Source organism: Pungitius pungitius, chromosome 5, assembly GCF_949316345.1.
Source record: "Pungitius pungitius chromosome 5, fPunPun2.1, whole genome shotgun sequence".
Classification (NCBI taxonomy): Eukaryota; Metazoa; Chordata; class Actinopteri; order Perciformes; family Gasterosteidae; genus Pungitius; species Pungitius pungitius.
In genome coordinates this window covers 15,000,697-15,020,077 of record NC_084904.1, presented here as the reverse complement: position 1 = coordinate 15,020,077, position 19,381 = coordinate 15,000,697, and the positions used below count along the sequence as shown (strand labels likewise).

General features: G+C 41.9%; 3 protein-coding genes across 5 annotated transcripts in view; all 3 read right to left on the bottom strand.

Annotated features, from left to right (window-relative positions):
* Nucleotides 1-116: 116 nt before the first annotated feature.
* On the bottom strand, nt 117-3,978 carry prlhr2a (prolactin releasing hormone receptor 2a). 2 transcript variants are annotated; one of them, XM_037481683.2, is made up of 4 exons: nt 3,855-3,957; nt 3,681-3,732; nt 2,065-2,547; nt 117-1,320 (listed from the first exon to the last, which is right to left on the bottom strand). In XM_037481683.2, exons 3-4 carry the CDS (start codon nt 2,523-2,525, stop codon nt 684-686), a joined length of 1,098 nt encoding a protein of 365 aa, XP_037337580.1. In that variant the 5' UTR covers nt 2,526-2,547; nt 3,681-3,732; nt 3,855-3,957; the 3' UTR covers nt 117-683. The 2 variants fall into 2 exon arrangements, with proteins under 2 accessions (XP_037337580.1, XP_037337581.1); XM_037481684.2 differs by lacking the exon at nt 3,681-3,732 and having other exon boundaries at nt 3,855-3,978.
* Nucleotides 3,979-10,246: 6,268 nt separating this feature from the next.
* On the bottom strand, nt 10,247-13,202 carry got1l1 (glutamic-oxaloacetic transaminase 1 like 1). Its single transcript, XM_037481672.2, has 8 exons — nt 13,027-13,202; nt 12,628-12,809; nt 12,311-12,434; nt 11,737-11,954; nt 11,481-11,631; nt 10,878-11,043; nt 10,531-10,673; nt 10,247-10,386 (listed from the first exon to the last, which is right to left on the bottom strand). The coding sequence occupies exons 1-8, from the start codon at nt 13,199-13,201 to the stop codon at nt 10,247-10,249; spliced, it is 1,299 nt and encodes a 432-aa protein (XP_037337569.2). The 5' UTR covers nt 13,202.
* A 2,297-nt stretch (nt 13,203-15,499) lies between these two features.
* adrb3a (adrenoceptor beta 3a) overlaps nt 15,500-19,381 on the bottom strand; it is an 8,256-nt gene continuing 4,374 nt past the window's right edge. Inside the window, exons 2-3 of one of the 2 annotated variants that reach the window (XM_037481667.2) lie at nt 17,201-17,281; nt 15,500-16,096 (exon numbers count right to left, since the gene is read on the bottom strand). In XM_037481667.2, coding sequence (XP_037337564.2) covers nt 16,069-16,096; nt 17,201-17,281 — 109 coding nt within the window. In that variant the 3' untranslated portion in view covers nt 15,500-16,068. The remainder of the gene's footprint in view (nt 16,097-17,200; nt 17,282-19,381) is intronic. The other variant, XM_037481668.2, reaches the window with a different exon arrangement.

The following is a 19,381-nucleotide window of genomic DNA, read 5'->3' as shown; positions in this document are numbered from 1 at the left end:
GAAGTGTAGAAACAGATTAACATGCTGCTGGTTTAGGTATTTTCATCATTGACAATAACAATATAGGTTGTGGTGAAATGAGAATATCGTTTTTTCCAAGAAAGAGGCCTGATGTAAAAAAAAAAAAAAAAAATGGGCAAGTGAATTAATACCCAAAAGGGAGGCTACTCAATATTTTACAGTACAAACACACCTACCAGTCGACAGTCTGGGCTCACAGGAGAACACCAAGTGTACACAGCAATGGATCGTCATTGGGCTTTTCAAAAGGTTGAGCAAAGACTGTTGTGGCTCTAGAGGAAGCTGCATGCAATCTCATATATTGTAACTTGAAGCAACCCTGGTTGCCCCTGACAACTGCAACTTTGACAATCAAGTGAAGAGCGAAGTAAGCTCTGCAGCCTGCTGTTAATCTCTGCTGGAGGCAAGCTTGATGTAGCAGTTCCACCTCAGAAACTCCAAGCTGATCGGGGTTGAGCTGCATTGTGGGTAATGTAGTCGCATGTTTTATGTGTGGGTAAAAAAAAAAAAAAAAAAATCAACTCTTAATGCTACATTGATAATATTTTTTTTCAAAGTGTCCATCGAGAGTCTCCCATCAATAGAGGAGGGCTGTGCTGAGTTGGCGAGGTACTCTCAGCGTATTGGCTTAGCCGAGAGTACCTCCAAAAAAACAACGCGCTTCACAAAACCACGCTGGCGGTCGCACAGTTATTGGCCGAGATGCCGATCCGCCGGCGGCACGTGAACATCTTGCGCAGCTCTGCGCGGAAGCGGTCGTGCAGCCAGGCGTAGAGGAAAGGGTTGCAGCACGAGGAGCTCATCGCGCACAGGTGACAGAGCAGCTGGATGAGCAGAAAGTACCGCTTGTCAATCAAGTCGATGTCGATGTCGCGCAGCACGTTGAACACGCTGATCGGCATCCAGCAGACGCCAAACGCCGCCACCACCAGGCTCACCAGCCGGAAGGTCTTGCGCTTGCGCGCGCGCTGGGCCTCCACCTGGCTCTCGGTGTGGTGGCCGGGCACGACGCAGTTGCGCAGTTTGACGGAGATGCACAGGTAGGAGATGCAGAGCGCCGACAGGGGCAGCACGTAAGTGATGAAGAGCGTGCTGTACGCGTAGGCCAGCCTCTCCCTCTCCTGGCCCATCCAGAACTCCTCGCAGATGGTGAAGCCCTCGTTCTTAAACTCCACATGGTAAGTGTGAGCAACAGCCGGAGCCACCAGACCGCAGGACAGCAGCCAGATGCCGGACAGAAGGTATGTGCACGCCAACACAGAGATGCGCTTTTTCAGAGGATGAACTGTGGCATAGTATCTGTGGAGAGACAGGGAAGAGATTGGTCTGCTTTTGTTTCCCCACAGTTAGATAGGACCGTCCTTATTAAGCTCTTGGGATACATAAAAAAAAAAAAACGTCATTCAAGTCATCGCTGGTGTTTAAGCACCAGCATCAGCAATCACCATTGGCAACACAAGAAGACATGACAATAAATCACTTTCACAGAGGTTTCACAAAAATTCTAATCCAATCCAGCTCTTCCCCTGTATCCATGGTGAACGGACAAAGCAGGGTCCGGGGTTTCTAGCGCACAACTTGGTGTGAAGAGAACTAACTTCAGCCTCGACCAATAGAAGAAATTATGCATCATGTTCTATCCTTCAGCCGGAAAACTCAAACAATAAGGTTTTTACACAATATCGTTGTCGAGCTGTGGTTTAGTGTGAGTGGGTGAATAATAATAAACAGCTTCTTATTCTTACTTTACATTAGATAGTTTACCCACATCTTCTTTATATTAACTCTTGAGTATGTAAACTATGTAAAAAGATTTTTTCAGAGCTGGCAAACAAATCCACTGGATTCAGGGGCTTTCAATTAATTTAATCTGCCACTGCAATTTTGAGCCAGAAGAGATAACGGCACTCATGTTGAGTAACTGTGCAACCCATCATCTTTTTATTTATATAACCAGATGGATATGAATGAAACGCCTCAAGTTGAAAAAGCCCTGTGCTGCATTGACATGAAATGCCGGTGAATGATTTCCACAGTCCCCACCTGTCCACGCCGATGGCCGTGAGGGTGAAGACCGACACGTAGACCGTCACGGGCTGGATGAGGTACACCAGGTAGCACGCGTAGCGGCCAAAAACCCAACCGCGCGGGTTGAAGGCGTACGCCAGCGTGAAGGGGACACACGTGGCACACATCAGCATGTCCGAGAAGGCCAGGTTCCCAATGAAAAAGTTGGTGACGTTGTGCATCTTGCGGGTGCGGCATATGACGTAGAGGAGCAGGTAGTTGCCCAGGACGCCCACCAGAGCCACCAGAGTGTAGCAGGGAATGATAAGCAGCTTGAAGGACTGCAACAGCTCCACGCCCACGAACTGGTGGCTGCGCTCGGTGGAGCCGTTCTGCAGCGCCACCTCAAAGACTCGAGCACTGGCGTTACCGCTGGCTTCCTGCGTCACGCGCGGGGGAGTGAGCTCGGCTGCCCAGCCGCTGCCTGTGCCTTCCATTCCAAAGGGGCCAAATGCTAACCTTGGAGGAGGGGGGGGGGGGGGGGGAATCATGAATTATGATGAAAAAAAAGTGCACCGCACATCACTGTCAAGCCAAGGACGAACTGTGTGGCGGATGAACATCCATTCTACCGTCATATTGCCAACTGCGGTTCTGTGTACAAATTCTGGTCGCAGTTTATGACTCCTGTCTTTGTGATGGCACAATTATTCATTCTATAGCTGCAAATGGAAAAGCACGTACTCACTAAATGATGAGTTCAAAGTCTTACTTTTGTTTTGCCGTAGACATTGTCTGTTACTGAAATTCTGCTTGGTGACTCACACCATGCGCTATTATCCATGCACTCTGCACAGCTTCTGTGCAGCTTTTATGTGCACAGGTGGTAGAGTCACCAATTTACATTGATTCAATGCAATGATTTTTAGCTCAGCTTGGGACAAATAAAGGACATATTGTGGCAATGAGAATAAGAAAGACATGGTGCATAAATATTGAGCTGAGGGATAATGGATTCTCTTTGAAGTGAAACATCAACAACCTGTTGCATTTCGATTTGATGAGACTTTGTGAGAATTGACAAAAAACAACAAAATTCCCCCAAAATGGGCCTTTTACGATTTAGCTGGCAGAAAATCTAAATTCTTATTTTTAAAGGTAAAGAAGAGGCATTAAAATAATGATCTCAAGGCAATTATGATTTAATTAAATCTACGAGGATTGATTAATTGTTACGTTATAAAACCATTTTGTTTCTTGTCTGTAACAACCGACTTAGTTTACAGCTTTACAGAAGTGATCCTATTGTCTCTTTATATGTCCCCTCGGATATTAATCAAAACGTAACGATGATTGAGATGTGAATCAGATATTAAAGCATCGTTCAATTACGATACATCATGATATTAATGCTGCGCAATTACAGCTTAATAGTCCTGAATGAATGAATTGTAATGATTCTAAAACAATGCGCTATATGTAACGTAATATGTTACGCATGCGGAGAAATGAATAACTTTATAATTTGGTCATCAACTCTGCAAAGCAGAATAAATCGATATATCAAAGACATTTAAAAAAAACTTATTTGAACAACCGTCAAGGCGTTGCAAATATTCACTGTGGTTGGTTTCTCAAAAAGATAAACAGACCTGGAACGATGCGATGCGATCCACGGAAAAGTCTCTGTTGGAGCCTTTTGAACTGAAATGATCCAGAATTTGTTTGCATCATTTCCATATTTCTCAACTCAAACATTTGCTGCAATGACCTCTATCTAGGCTCTACATAACGTACTTGGTTTTTTGTAAAACAAGCTCACCTACCGTGTGCCGGTGCAACGTTCAGATGCAGAATGCGATTGCGGCAAAGAGAAAAACGCGCAGTTCCTGTGCGCCTGTGGCACCTCGGAGCTGCTCCTCCGGAAGAGATGCGCGCCTCTCACACAGATGATCGCTGCACGTGGGTTTATGAGCAGCGACCCGTCATGCATCGGTATTGACATGAATGGTGGTGATGACGTGTGCGGCGGTGTTGGTTAAGTGCGATCAACAAGTGGCTGACGGTTCTCTCTCTCTAATATCTGCCTTTAAACCGCACGTGCGCAGACATTTTAGGGGGCAGGTGCTCAAACTAAAACAAAAGGGCACCCATCGCAAAATATTCATGAAATTATAAATACTAATAATAAAAATAAACAAATAAAACATTTTCCCTGTCATTCTGCTTTTGGAGTCTCTATTGTCATTATGCTGCAAATTTTGTAAATGAGATTTTCTTTTTCTGACAGAGCTGAAGCATAAGCCGCATTAATTATAATACACCTCACCAGAGTGTTTTCCAGCTCAACTTGAGACCTACCTTTCATTTCAATAATTGAATTAAATTATACCAAACTGGTAAACCGTAAAACTGCCTTTGAATGATGTGTCTGTCTGCCTGTCTGTATCTCTCTCTCTCTTCCTTTAACATGACGAATGTCAGTAAACAGCTGGACAAGGCTTTGAAATCACGGATTTCGTGAGTTGTTTATTTTCTAGGAAAGTAATGTTTTCAGCGGCGCTAATGTTGTGGTTAATTTATCACTAAACAACATGGGAGCATTGCACAAACATGGTTCATTACCTGTGTGGCTGATGCTGCAGCTGCTTGGCGCTCAGCACTGCACGAGCACTAAGAGGAGGAGGAGGAGGAGGGGGTAAATTCTCACAAGAACTCAAATAAATGCCGGTGAGATATCAAAACACATTTGGGGGGAATTGATGACAGTCATTTTTATTCTTACGTATTGGTCGATGATGAAAAAAATGGGTTCCAGCAGAAGGGGCCCTTTTCTCCTCCAGGGCAAAAGGGCTAACCCTGTGCATATGTGCCTGCTGATGACTGAAGGAGCTTCTGATGTGGAAGAGATACCACATCATACTAACATAGTTTCTGTTTTTTTCCCCTTCATTTGATATGTTATTTCACTTTATATTCTTCACTATGGAGTAGTTCACAATCTATAAACATCATTATAATGATTTTTGTCCTACTAAGAGATGCAGAGGGACCTTTCTAAGATCAGGTGATAGCTGTGCCCATCACCATGCCCAATAGGTCCCATACTGCTATCTGAGCTCATGGCCACGGCCGCTCTAATGTTTGAACCATCATCCCTCGTCTACAAATATTTGTAAAAGCGGCAGAGGGGCAGACTGATAAGGATGTGACGTGACCTGATGTCTGGATGTTGAGTGGCCTTTGTGAGGAAGACAATTGAGGCTGTAGCTCAGGAAGGCCTGGTTTCATTTGTGCAAACTGACTCTCAGTTTCACCTAAACGAGTCAGGCCATAACCATCCCGGCTATATACCGCCATGATTCGGAATCAATACCCTTGGAGCCGAAAGAGCAGGCCTGTTAAAGGAGATGTGGCATTCACAGTGGAAGTTGTGCTCAGTGTGTCCGTGCCTTCGCCACATTCATTTAGAGCTACACAAGCTTTATTGTTATCAGTAGAGTTTAACTCTCCTCACTCATCCTCCAGCATGCAGCCAATCACAGGGCTGAGTCTGCAGGACTGTTAGACGGAAGGAAGTCAGCTCTTTTTCTCTGGAAGACGCTAAAACACAGATCAACTGAAAGTTCAACATGGCAACCACAGATGGATTTGCAACTGGGATTCAAATGTTTTTGAGTCTGACTCAAAGATGTTTGTGTAAAGGAAATTGTAAATGTTATGTGATTTGGAAAGCACCAGCACAGGAAACTATTCATCTCCCGACCCTTCTAGACCACAGAACTCTTTTATGAGCACAGCTTCTGTTCATTTTATAACCTCGACATTATTGGTAGAAAATGTTTTTCTTCAAAACGAAATAAATATGATCCAAGAAAAGTACAGATCAGAAATGACTGTTCATGCTTTTCTTTCAGTTTTGCTTTTTCATCAAGGTCGACATCTTGTATATTTTATGCGAAAAACCATGTAATGAATCGATGGAACAGCTCACGTGGTTGTCTCCCTGTCTCTCGAGCATCACAACATACTCAAAGTAGCTTATAGTGGGCGAGAGGATAGCAGAAAGCTTCCAACCTCAAAAAACCTCAAATGACCTCAATGTCTCCGATCTGGAGCACGTGGACAAAACATGTGGAATCGAAAGATTTTCCAAAAGCGATCAAGCGTGGCATCCGCTTCAGAAGGATCATGGTCACAAAATGGTTGACTGTCCAGTTCACTAAGACACTTCACCAAATAGCTGCGAGGCCACAGCAGCACACAGTAGCATTAGAACCTAGCACAGAATGTCCTGAGCTCCTTAGAGACGGTGCTTTGAAGGAGCTTATTATAAAGGGCAAACACGCAGTGAGAGAAAACAAAGGAAGAGGATGATCTAATGTGTCTGTGCAGAGAGCTTCAGCGTTGGATGATTCAACCTTCACAGCCTGTGTTTTAGGGGATAAAGATGTACGTGAATCATGTGGTATATTCTGTAAATCTGACTTAGCGTAGCCATATCATTTCATCATGCCACCTGCCAATCATTGATTGAGTCTAGTGGTTTATAAAGCTTAGAGGCCAACCCATTAAGACACCTTGATTCACTTACTCTTCTATTCAGTTTAAAAATAGTCTTTAGGTATAGACATATCTTTCCCATACTCTACTTATACTACTATGCCCAGTCTTGTTTGTGGTGTAAATGTGATTTATTGGTTAGCTGTTTGTGGAAGGCTAGCAAAGCATTTCTCCAATTACTTCAGATGTTTTGGAGACTAGGTAACTTTGTATGCAGGGATAACAGTATTTGGTACATTTAGATGCATAGAAACAACTTATAACAAACTTGAAAACTGTGAGTGAGTATTTTCAACACTGTCGAAACACGTAAATACACTCGGATGCCAATTAGATCTAATGGATCAGACTGTGTAATGCTAGATCATCACTGTTGTTTATAGGTCACTAAATTGAAAAGAGAGATCACACTGCCTACATTAAATACTTTGTGGCAATTTGTCTCTCAGATCTACGCCTCATCTGGTGTAATAATGGCATATCTCTTCAATGATAAAAGGTTAGGAAGTTTGTTACATAAAAGCTGTGTGTTTTTCTTAAAAGCATGCATGACAGAGAAGGGGATTACTCTTTTTTTTTCTTCATTTTTTTTCATTTGGAAATGCTTCTCAGTTGAAAGGAAATGTTGCTAAACCCATTATTCTGCATTAAAAATCCCAAACTAATCAAAAACATTTTAAGAAGAATAATTACTGTGAACTTAAACTCCTGCAGAATCGAGTATTACTTTTCCAATAAAAAAAAATCTTGTTTTCTATTTTGATCATTGATATGAAGGTAGGTATTGAAAGTGCAGTCCTTCAGAGACACCTGGTAGATGAGAATACTTTTTTTATGAGGCAATAAAAAGTGTAGTGACTTTAGCAAATATCCAACATCATTTGTAAGCCACTGAGGGGCCAACGCCAGCGTGTTCATGATACTGTCCAGTCTGCTGTATCTTTTTTTATCCATTTATTACGGTCGACATGGTCACCATGACATTAAATCAGCCGTGTTCTATTTTACTTATGCCAACCAATCTGAGCATGCTGGTCACACCAACAAGGTACAGGACACCACGCAATTGATTTGGACACATTTCCTGACAAACATCAGTTTGAATCAGAATATCGATATAACATCAATATTTCCTAGCCCTACCTTTGATAACTGGATGTAATCAGGAACTGAGAGACATCAAACATACATTTTGACAAGAAGCTTGAATGTTCATTGCGCCAGTCAACGTTGATTAGTTTAGAACACATCAGCATATTAATCCTCTTCCCATACGAGCTACAACAGACAGAACAGACAGAAAACCAATCACAAATGATAAATAACATCATAAAATGCGATTTAAGACGTGCATGACAACAGAAAGAGGCTAAATCGATAAACCACATCCGAACTTGTTGATTAAAAAATCCTACTGCTGTTGGAACAATACGCTTTCTGTCACTCACTGAATGAGCTTCTGAGTCTATTGAAAACACACTGTAATGGATGCCCTTCAACCTAGTTGCATTATGAAAGCAGGGGAAATCTGCTGTGTACGCAGCATGGGTTTCAATATATATATATATATATATATATATATATATATATTTATATATCTTCTGTGACGGCTGTAACCAGTGAATGCTTTCACTGTAACGGTTTCCGATGGGTATGTTCAGACCATCACAAGTAAGAATATTGATCCCATTCTAATATCATAGGTGCACTGTCTAAGACATGGACAGAATTTCCCAAACATTTAAAAATGGAACTCAATGTATTAACAAATATTGAAATGCTACAAGCCCCGCCCCTTCCGTAGTTGTAATACTTTGTACACCGAGACGAGATAGTCAATCAGGGCAGCATGGCGAAGGTCTGGTTAATTTCCCGCTTCTGCCAGTTTTGATTTCAATATCCACTGCAGACCGAAGCCACACATGGAAATCAAAAGACAGCAGAATTATCTAGACGGTCTCTCAGAGTTTTAACAGTTTGATCTGGTTTTGCCTTCTTGCTAAGTCGGGCGATGGTGGTGCATGGAGTAGTGTGGTGCGCTGGGAACCGCAAGGTTGGTAGTTCGGATCCTGGTTGCTCCATGTGCCATGTCGAAGTGTCCCTGAGCAAGACACCCAACCCCTAATTGCTCCCCAGGCAAAATGTAATGCATGGGTTATAATGCAATGTAAGTCGCTCTGGATAAAAGCGTCAGCTAAATGACGTGTAATGTAATAAAGAAAGGTCCTTTTTGTGTGTATTTTACATTTATGTTTTGCTTTATGTGCTGCTGCCTCTCGTTCACTTCTCCCTTAATTTAATGCAGGACCTCTTGATGAGCTTTCATTAAAGTTCTGCTAAAGGACTGTTAATAGCACTTCATTCGGTTGTAATATGTTTCCCTGAAAGTAACCATTTTGATTCCTATTACGTGGCTGGTTTATTCAAATAATGTTTGTTTGGAAATGAGCGGTGATTATTTTAAACAGAGGAGAGTCTTTTCATAAGTTGCTTTAAACATGGCCCGTCGTGCCTTAAGTATACTGTGGTGAACCCACGGTGTGAGCAGCCTGCTGGTAAAAGCTTACATAATTGTATATTCAAGAGGAATCATGTAGTACATATGCTACTCAGTGGCGGCTGGTGAATTTTATTGTAGGGGGGCCTAAATAAAGATTTTTTTTCACATACAAACGAAGCATTCCGGTGCATTCTGACAAAATAATAAAGACAAAATAGAACATCTTACAAAGGCAAATGGGGCCAAGGAAAAAGTGTTTCCTTAATTTATTTGCCTTGTAGAGTTTAGCAAGATTAAGTGCAAATACATCAATAGAAATTGGGAATTATACACAAGTTAACATTCTAACAAGTTAACAGAATGTGATTCTAAGTAGCTACTTGATCGAAAATATCCCCACCCCCCTCGCTCTCTTTGCCCCAAATCCTCATTGAAAATGCATTGAAAGTTTTAACATGAGAGTCAACGGGAGAATGCTTGGGCAATTTTCCACGTCAATGAATTCGCCCCGAGAGAGGCGGGACCATTTGAAACCTGACCTGAATCTGACGAATCTGATTGGACAATGACAGATAATATGTGTAGAACACTGAAAACTACTTTTGCTGTGATAGAATTTGTTGAACCCCCCCCCTTTCTCCCAGTTGGTGGGGCGTTGCCCAAATCGCCCCTATACACCATCCGACCGCTGATGCTACTGATTAAGTATGTGGCGTGTTGCAATGATTTGTTGCTGTAGGTATGTGCTTATGCTATGGCTCTCCAGGGAAACAAATAAGGGTTTATTAAAACTTTATACATATAAAAAGTGTTGCATGTGCACCATACTTCAAATCAAATTATTTTCTTGAGTCCACATCAGTACACACTCCAAGTGAGAGCTAGATCAGATGAGCCCGTTAAGATAAGGACACTTGCTCCGTTGCTTCATAGTTGAATAGATCACACCTCTGTCATTAAAAGGCAGGTGTGGTTCAATAAGCAATCATGGACTGGTATACATATTTCCTCCAACATTTACTTTGCGTTAGCTGAACCTAAGAACCTGGTGATCTTGAAACGATGACACATGAGAGGTTTGATTTAAGTGAGAATTTCCGACGGACTCAAAGGCCTTTTAGCACTGATTATAGCGCTTGGGCAGAAGGGACACAGTCAGTACGAAGTGGTGACGGCCAGATGAATGGACTCGACGATATTGTCCAGGTTGCGGCTGTTGATTGCACTCACATTTAGGCAGCCACCGGGGAGCAGATACACATGTCTCTTCCTAGACAAAAAGTCTACCTGCTCACCTGAAACACAACAAGAACTATTATAACAGCACATCCGTTTTTATGGTACCATGGCCTAACTGCAACTTTAGCAAAGTTACAGAAGCTGCATGTTATATTGTACGGACTAAAGTCCGACATGGCACAAAGTGTGCGGTTACTTACCGTTCAGGCCTGTAAAACAGTAGAGTCCGCCTTGCTGAGTCAGATGGTCCCAACAACCCGGAGTTCCCAGAAGCCTCAGCCTTTCTCTCAAAATTTCCCTGATCAGCATACATCTCTCCACAATGCGCTTTACCTCCTCCTTCCTGGGGATCAGAAGGATTGGTAATAAAATAATATAATATAATCTAATTCATGCTTTGCAAAAGACAAAAGATCCAATGAGCAACAAGCGCCGTTTTAAAATGAAAGATTTCATCACCAGTTCAACTGGCAATCCACGCCTGTGGGAACAGATGGTTCCCAGACAGTCCAGCCATCGCTATAGATTAAAATGGATCGTTACTCACCATTCAACGAGATGGGCAGGGTTACTGAGGACCGTGGCAACAATGTGTGCCCCACCTGCGGATGGCTGGGCCCAGAGCAGCCTCACTATTTTGGCGGCTTGAGACTCCATGGGAAACAGGAGGGATTTCTGCTTCAAGACGCACAGAAGGTGCCCGACAGCCTCACCTTGTGAAAGGGAGTAAAAGATGAGTCAGGAACAAACAACCTGTTGCAGCAGTGATCATGTAATGTTCCACACACCCTGTTTCCAATGGGTCTGCACCAGAAGACTTGGTTGACGGGACACTTTTGACAATAGATTAGAGCACATTGTTCTGGGCAAAGGGTTGTTCACCAAGTGTCACAGAAACAGGGTCAGGTGGGTGGTTAGGATGATCACTTTAAGAGCTTACCTCTTTCTAAATCTTCGAACTGAAAGGCAACTGTGACCCGTGGAAAACCACGCAAACATTTTCTGCCATTCTGTGCTTTCTTTTAGCACTCGGGCAGCCCGGGGATGTTCAGATATCTCATCACAGCTCCGGCTCATTTTCGGCCCGTGGCCACACGGAGAAGCAGACACATCGTTGAACTCAGAGATATTCCTAACGCCACTTACTCACCATATAGCCCGAAGCAGTGGGAGAACGACTGAGCACAGAGGAGCTCCATCCCCTGGGACGCACAGTACTGAAGAGGCCAGACCCCCCGCTCCAGGTCCCCGTAGCAGAGGGCCTGAGGTGGCAGCAAGAAAAAAGGGAAAAGCCTACGCCCCTGTTGGAAGAGTGACGAGACAGCGAGTGACGTAAGTAGGACTGAGGAGCAACTCCTTTTTTTGACCATTTTTGTTAGAGTTTGTGAAATGGACACGTCTGTTACCATGATGACATTTGCAATCTGAGCCCATTGGTTCTGAGAGAGCGCAGCTCCGGTAGGATAGTGGGCAGATGCTGACAGAACAACAACACTTTGCTCAGGAGCCTCCGCCAGGTCCTCCAGAAGCTTCTCCAAACAAATGCAACGCCTCTTGTGGTCCCAGTAATAATACTCACGGATATCTTGGATGCCTGCTGCCTGGAAGATACCGGCCAATGAGTCTGACAAAACATTATATTTATATTAGAGAACAGAATAGACCTAAAGCACTACACACTCCTCAACATCAATGCTACTCCATCGGGTCATTTTAGTATGGAGCCACTCATCTTTGATGGTTCATTTATTTTGAAAATAGCTTTATATAAGTGTTTTCTACCTATACGAGTATGTTGCTATGGGTACTCGCCTGTGTCCCTTGTTAACCCATTATTCATTCACTTGCGGCATACATATGAGATTATAATTTGACATGCTTTCGCAATCACCACACTGGGATTATTAGCCACATGCATGGTGTAATTTAGGTCTTAAGAGCTAATCAACCTTCTCCAAGAGCAGGGGAGGGGGATTTTACCATCGCACGGGGAAGACAGGTAGACAGGCCCACACCAAACGGCAGGGGCAGCATACCAGTGTCTCAGGAGCTCAGCTCCGAGACGAACTGCAGCGGTAAAACCAGGAGTTTGGACACCCATCACCTGAAAGAAAATTCACTAAACACCATCAGTTGAGTTGTAATTACGACTAATGCAAAAACTTTCTATTTATTGCACAATGCAAATTGATTGGATATTTAATTACAGGCTCTTGCTTAATGTTTTCTGCTTGCTTGAGTAAGTAATACCATCTTAACTACAATAAGTCACAGTGTTTGTGAACAGCTGATATTACCCGATCCTCCACTACAGCTCGGGAGCTCTTCCCTAAAGCGACCTCCGTGCCTCTTCTTATGAATTCTCTCACACCAAGAGAGGAGGGATACCCCGGACGAGAAGTGGGATCAGCGCTTTGCTGTTGTTTTATTTTTTGAACCAGACACAGTTCAAAGGTCTTCCCTTCCTCGCTGTAGCACTCTGTGGAAGACAGTTACTGCAAACGTGTTTTTGTCCGACAAGAAACTGTCGCAACATGTCAAAAATGATTTGCCAAAAAACGAGTCCTGTTGAGTAACTTGACAACGCAATATTTCTGAATAATCATCAGTCCAACTATCAACACAAACATAAGCAAAAGTCACAATGAAGGTGTTTTTTTTTTCTTTACACATCCTTGATGTACAAGCAGACTTACCTCTCCCTGCCAGGTAAGCCTTCCTGGTGTGAGTGTCTTTCTTAAAGGCAAACATCAGCCTTGTTTCAGCACTGCCTGCTGGGGTCTGTGTGTTGCTAAACACAGAGAGGTTATCTCCTGGGTCTCCATTTTGCTTGACCACTTTATCACTGCAGCGGCTGCCGGGTGTGCTCATCTTGAAGCCAGCAAGGCAAATCAGCCCACAAGCCGTGAGCCTTTTGTTTGGGCACTGTTGCCAAGCTACCGCACGTAATTTGATGCTGTCACCCCGGCAACGATGATGGATGCGTTCATCGCTACCTAATTTGTGGGTCTGTTGAGTTTACTTTTTTCCATCACAGTGTGGTATCGGTAAATAGACTAGAGAACATCAAAGGATGAGTTTTCAGGTGAAGACGAGTCCATTGAGAAATGTGTTGGCTTCTGTCTTTAAAACGGACATCCAATCAACTCAGAGAACTCGGTCTGCTACTCATTAGAGTGTTTTGGTGGTTGTGCAGAAGCCCTTTAGCTCTGCACGTTATCAAAGAACCAATAACTTGGACAGTCAGTCAAGGAGTATTGTGTTGCAGGTTCATTTAGTATGTTTAGAATCAACACGGGCTCGACATTTTATTTTTCTTTGATTGGTTTCTCTTTTTACGCCTTCTAGAATGTTTAGAGCTCAAACTTGCCTGGAGATTGTTGAATTATAGTTCCTTTGTAATCTAGATTCCAGTTTAGTATATGCATAGTATATTCTGTATGTGCTGGTGTGAAAGATTGCACTTAGATACCATTAAAAAGATACATCCGGACAGCGGAATGCTCTTTAGGCAATAACAAAAGACCGCAGAGTTCTGGGAAATAAATCTGTTCTTCCGGAAAATCTCACATTTATGGCTACCAGAATCAAACAATCTTCTTGCAGCTACGATGCGGAAAAGGTTCTGTCGTTCACATTATGAATCTGGTAGTCACAAACTTGCACTAGATGGCAGTAGATGGCTAGTTAGTCATGTCAATTAGCTGACCGGGACTAATTTTAGCAAGATTAATCAACATTTTCTCATGCTGTGATAGGTTTTTTTCATCTTTCCTTTAAGATGATAGGTACAGAACGGGGACAGTATAAAACATTGCTTATTATCTTGCTCTGAGGCATTGACAATTGAACATTTGCCTTTGAAACTGTTGACCACATCGCTCGTGTTCCTCTCATACGTTTGCATTAAATGCTGAATGATCGGTGGGATGTCAGGTTATCTGAGTTTGACCAGTTGTCCATCACAGTCAAACAAAACAGTGAAACACAGTTACAGAGGTTACTGCCAAACATGTGTTCTAATGAAGCCACTGTTGATTCCAGGTGTTTGGTTATTTGGGGTATTCCTTTATCTACCACTTAGTGAGAAAGAGGATGCCTTTGAAAAGTTGCGAGCCGGACCCTTTGGTATGTGCAGCAGTCAATCACATTATCAGGATGAATTGACCAAAGTTAATCTAATTAAGATGCAGTTTACTTATTAGATTTAAGGGCTGCTAACTGGTGAGCGGAGCTTCTAGGTTTGGTCTCAAAAAACTTTTTTTGACTGAGATGTCCCTTGTTCTGTAAATATATATGAGGCCTGAAGGACCAGGAGTCTCAGGACGAGTAGTTGGCACCTTAACGTGATTAACATAATTTGTGTCTTTAAACTTTTGCAATTTCTTCATGTCCAATCCAGAGAAAAAACTGTGCAGTGTTTTTTTGTTTTATGTACAGTTGAGAGTTAATAATCTAGAATAAATAACGGTTGACTTATAATTAGGATAATTTGGATATTAAAGTTTATTTATTTACTTGAATCCTACCAATAAAATATATCACTTTTTATCTAAAAATGACTTTATTTTATTATGGACAGAATTGGACATGGAGCTTAAGAAATATATATTTTTTTAACGTCTTTGAAATCATACTCTGAATATTTTTGGGGAATTTCAAACCATTGATCTAAATATATTATGTGACCCAAGAGTGGGTTTGTTAAACTAAACAATCTGAGTAGTCAAAACTTTGATGCTTTGAGGTGATGTATGTCTCTCATCCAGTTAATGTGCTCAGTAACCTGATGCAAGGGTTCAGAGCAGAAATATCTACCGTAAAAACTAAAAGCGGTTGTTTACATTCCAAAATTGTGGACACAGATTTTTATGTGATTTTATGTGACACAGAGCACACATTACCTACACACGCTTCCTGACATTTTAATTGTCAATTTCAACAGATGATGACAGTGTGAGTAATACTGCACAAGGTGTACCAATGTAACAAAACAATGGATGGCCTTGACGCAATGTTCTTCTTCCATCCAGACCATTCATTTTCTATATAAGGACATGTGAGAGTGTGTTATTAAGCTTATGCCATAGCTGCTCGACGTAAGTAAGGAATTCACAGGAAACAGCAAATAGCGGTACTTGTTTTGTTTGGGTCACCTGTAGTTTTTTAATACTGTAACACACTGAATACTGATAATGACAGGAATATGTTGGAGTTTTCCTGATACAAGATTTTAACAGCCAGCAATCAGAAATGAACATTTTCCCATCAAAGACAAGTGCCGTGTCAGCACAGAGTTGATGCTCAAAACAGAAAGACTTAAACAGACACCAGAATTAAATATTTGAATGCACAGCCCTTTAGTTTAGCACATATTCCACAGACGGTGATGACAGCCTTGCCAGAATCATCACTGTATCTTCCTAAATATCGAATGTATAATAAATATATATTGCTTCGCCGACAATATACTGGTTTATTCTGTCACTTAAAAAAAAAAAAATCAAAGGCCCTGTGACCCCCCACGTTAACATTCCACGTGGTCTTTGGTGTCACTTAACGTCGGTGAGGTGCTGACGTGGAGCAGTCCATCCAGTGTTCTCTGCTGTCAGTGCAGGCCTCTCTTTGGGGTCAGCTTCACTCAGCTGCCTTTATTAGGGCCGGTGTTTGTTCTTCAGCTTGTCCCCGCTGCTGTTTGGTCTCTCATAGTTTGCTTCAGTAGCTTGGCATTTTACAGTTCATCCGTTCCTTTCCTGCAATGTGAAGCTGAAAATAGATGGACAAAAGACATGGATAAATCTCACATGTGATGACATTTGCGTAGTGTCCTTTAATAATGTTATGAGGTGTGCTGATTAGTCTCTGTTCTAAAGATGAAAGGCAGACATAGTTTACAATGGAAACACTCATCTGAATATTTATTTTGCTTTTGCTTTTTTCAGTCCTTTTACTCTTCAAATTTTTTAACACATGACGTCCTGTGTGACATTCTACTTACGCTCCAAGACAATAACATTGACATGTTGTCTTACAAGTTTTTGTAAACTTTTTTTTTGTTGTTGTCAGCTATAGAAAGTCACTGTGAAGTCGCAATGTTTTTTATGCTTTGAACAGGATTGGAATTCGGATGCTATCACCTGAGCTACATGTCTCCACAAGAAGACACACACTACCTCCTACTGTAAGCATCACAGAAATGTGCATGCACATGGAAAACAAATCTGTAGCAAAGACTTCATTAGAACTCCCATGGTTTTATGGAATATATCCATAAATCCCTTTTTACTGCAGAAGAAGGACTGAATTCTTTTGTCTATTTCAGGGATTTCAAGTAGATGGAAAAACCCCAGAGGAGGATGTTTTGTATTTTAAATCTCACATTCACACATGAGTTTGTTCAATTATTTTAAATCACAAAGCACAGAAATACAGTTGCATTTAAAATGATTCAACCTCATTGCAAATTAGGTCCATTGGGACAATTGATACATTTTCAACTGTTTTCTATTAAAAACTCAAACAAGGACAATTTAATTGGCGGAAGCACAAGTGATGTTACAAGTGGTTTCACCCAATTCAACACAAAATACCACTTTTAAGTACTACCACAGTCTCATAATTAAACCAGCACTACACATTTGGCCCTGAGTTGCTTAGCTGTGCTTGAGATAGAAAACATGTATATATCTGGACTGGCATTGATGTTTGATTGCATATTGCAAAATATGGCTCAAGACAATTGTCCAAAAAGTAAACAGAAGAGATCATTGCCTTGCACAAACGAAATACAAAAAGATGGCAAATGCACTGAATGTTCTTAGCGCTACTGCTGAAAGCAGGTAAACGCTGAAGGAACACTGCCTACACTACCTGGACGCGGCAGAAACAGGGAGCCACCAGCGGCTGACATCAGATTTCTGGTGATGCAGGTGGCCAAAACCCTCGAGGAGACTGCAAAAGACCCGCAAGACACTGAGATGTCAGTTTCCTCAGTAAGGAGCACACTAAACACTGAAGGTCCCTCCATGCGCAAACTCTGTGGAGCGATGAAACAAAACGGGAAGTTTTTTGTGCCGTGGATTAACGGTATGTTTGGAGGAGGAAGCATACGCTGATACAAACATCCTGCCTACACTGAGGCATGGCGGTGGTCCAGTTCAGCTAGACCAAGATGGATTCAATTCGATTATCAAGAAGTCACAGGGTAAAAACATCCTGCCAACTGTGAGAAGGCTGAAGCATCGTTGGACCTAAAGAGTGTGATCCAAAGCGTTACCTAAAGGTTCGCCCAAAGTTTCAGAAAAAGTTGAGCAAGATTCCTGAGCCGCCAACCTTGAGCCCTGTAGAAAATCTCTAGCAGGATTTGCAGAAAGTGATTGTGGGTTAGTGGGGAGCACGGTCATTGGCTGTCAGTTGTCTGTCAGATCCCAGGCCCGGTTAACCTGTCCCTGGGTAAGACACTTAACTTAGTTGCATGATTTTGATTCTGTGGTCAACAATTCGGAGAAACCACTTTTAGTATTTGTTTTGTTGATTTAAATGGTTCTTTTTGTAATGGGGTTGAACAACATCCTTAGTCACCCATATTTAGTAGTCTCTTTTTGACTTCAAGGAGAGTGTTTTTCAAGGACTACATTGACTCAATAGATGATTTTATTTTTCTTGAAATCATCAAGCATTGGTGTTGTCATTCTGAATACATCGACAAATACTTTAAAATGATGGCATGATACAGCATTCATTTTAGCTGCTGCTATGCTCCAAGTTTTTTTTTTATCCATTCAAACCATAACTATATTTAAAATTGTACTGTTCTCCAGTGCTTGCTCAACTCCTGGATGGCTGCATTTAAAGACCGCAATGCATTATTTCCGATATCAGTAAAAAAGGGAGTTTTAGTCGTTTCTCACCGGTCACCAGCACCGTGTTTCATGTTATCCTGCTCCTTGGTCCATGCTGCCTGTGACCTGATCTTGCTCTAAGCTTGCTATGTGCGCATTGTGGAAGTTGAAGTGTGAGTGGGGGTTGGATGCCTTGTTAGCATGCTGTCGAGAAAAGTTCTGAATTGTGGGGTTAACAGCACAGGAAAGAAATAATGACTCCATCCTTGGGCCCCCTAAAAATACCATCAAAACATCAGGATGCCCTAATGTGCGCCTGCGGGTATGCTCACTGCAGTGCTCATTACACTAGCATTCAAGCCACTTAGAAACCACACAGAGCTTCAATCTACCCAACATTAGCAGCTCAGGATAGAAAAAAAAACCTGTCAATCACAGCAATTGTTTACTGAATTTACTGAATGCCATATTTTCACACTTGTGTTACAATCGAATAGTGTCCAGTAGTAAAGCACAGGCCTCTCTGGGAGGAGTCATGCTCGCTAAAGTTGGAAATAAAATTATGTATAGGTCCTATAATGATGAACAGTCTGTTCCAGTAACACACAGTCATTTGTAGACCTGAGATGCCAGCATTATAAACACAATGTACTTTTAGATTTGTCCTCATGAATGTATCTGAAATATTTACACTTAATTTGGAGTAATGAGCTACTTTTAGTGGCTTTAGTGAGTCAGTATTTATACTGGAAATGTCACTCTCCACGTCCATCTCTCCGTGCTTTGTGTAAAAAACCAGCTCACCACAGTTCAAAAGCAGAGACCATGAACATGTATCCAAATATTTCGCATATTTATTTGATTCATGTCATGATTGAATTTTTGCTTTGTTTGATACTAATGACAAAAGCATAATGCATAAAATATATTTGCACTGCTAATCCATTAGAGCAGAATCTGAACACATCGGTGTCAGTGATTTCTTGTGCCTGTGTCTGCTTTTTACGTGAAATCTTGTTAATGTTTATCTTTCTGAGATGGAAGGTATTTAAGTGTCCGCATGTGACAGCCCCGCAAAGCCATTCTGTAACTTTTTGCAGCTGTTTTTCTCACAACAACAACGGTTTTCCTCACATGTGTCTCTTTTTAATTGTGCTGGAGCACACAGCTTGTTTCTTGTATGGTATCAGCAATAGTTGTGATATTGTTC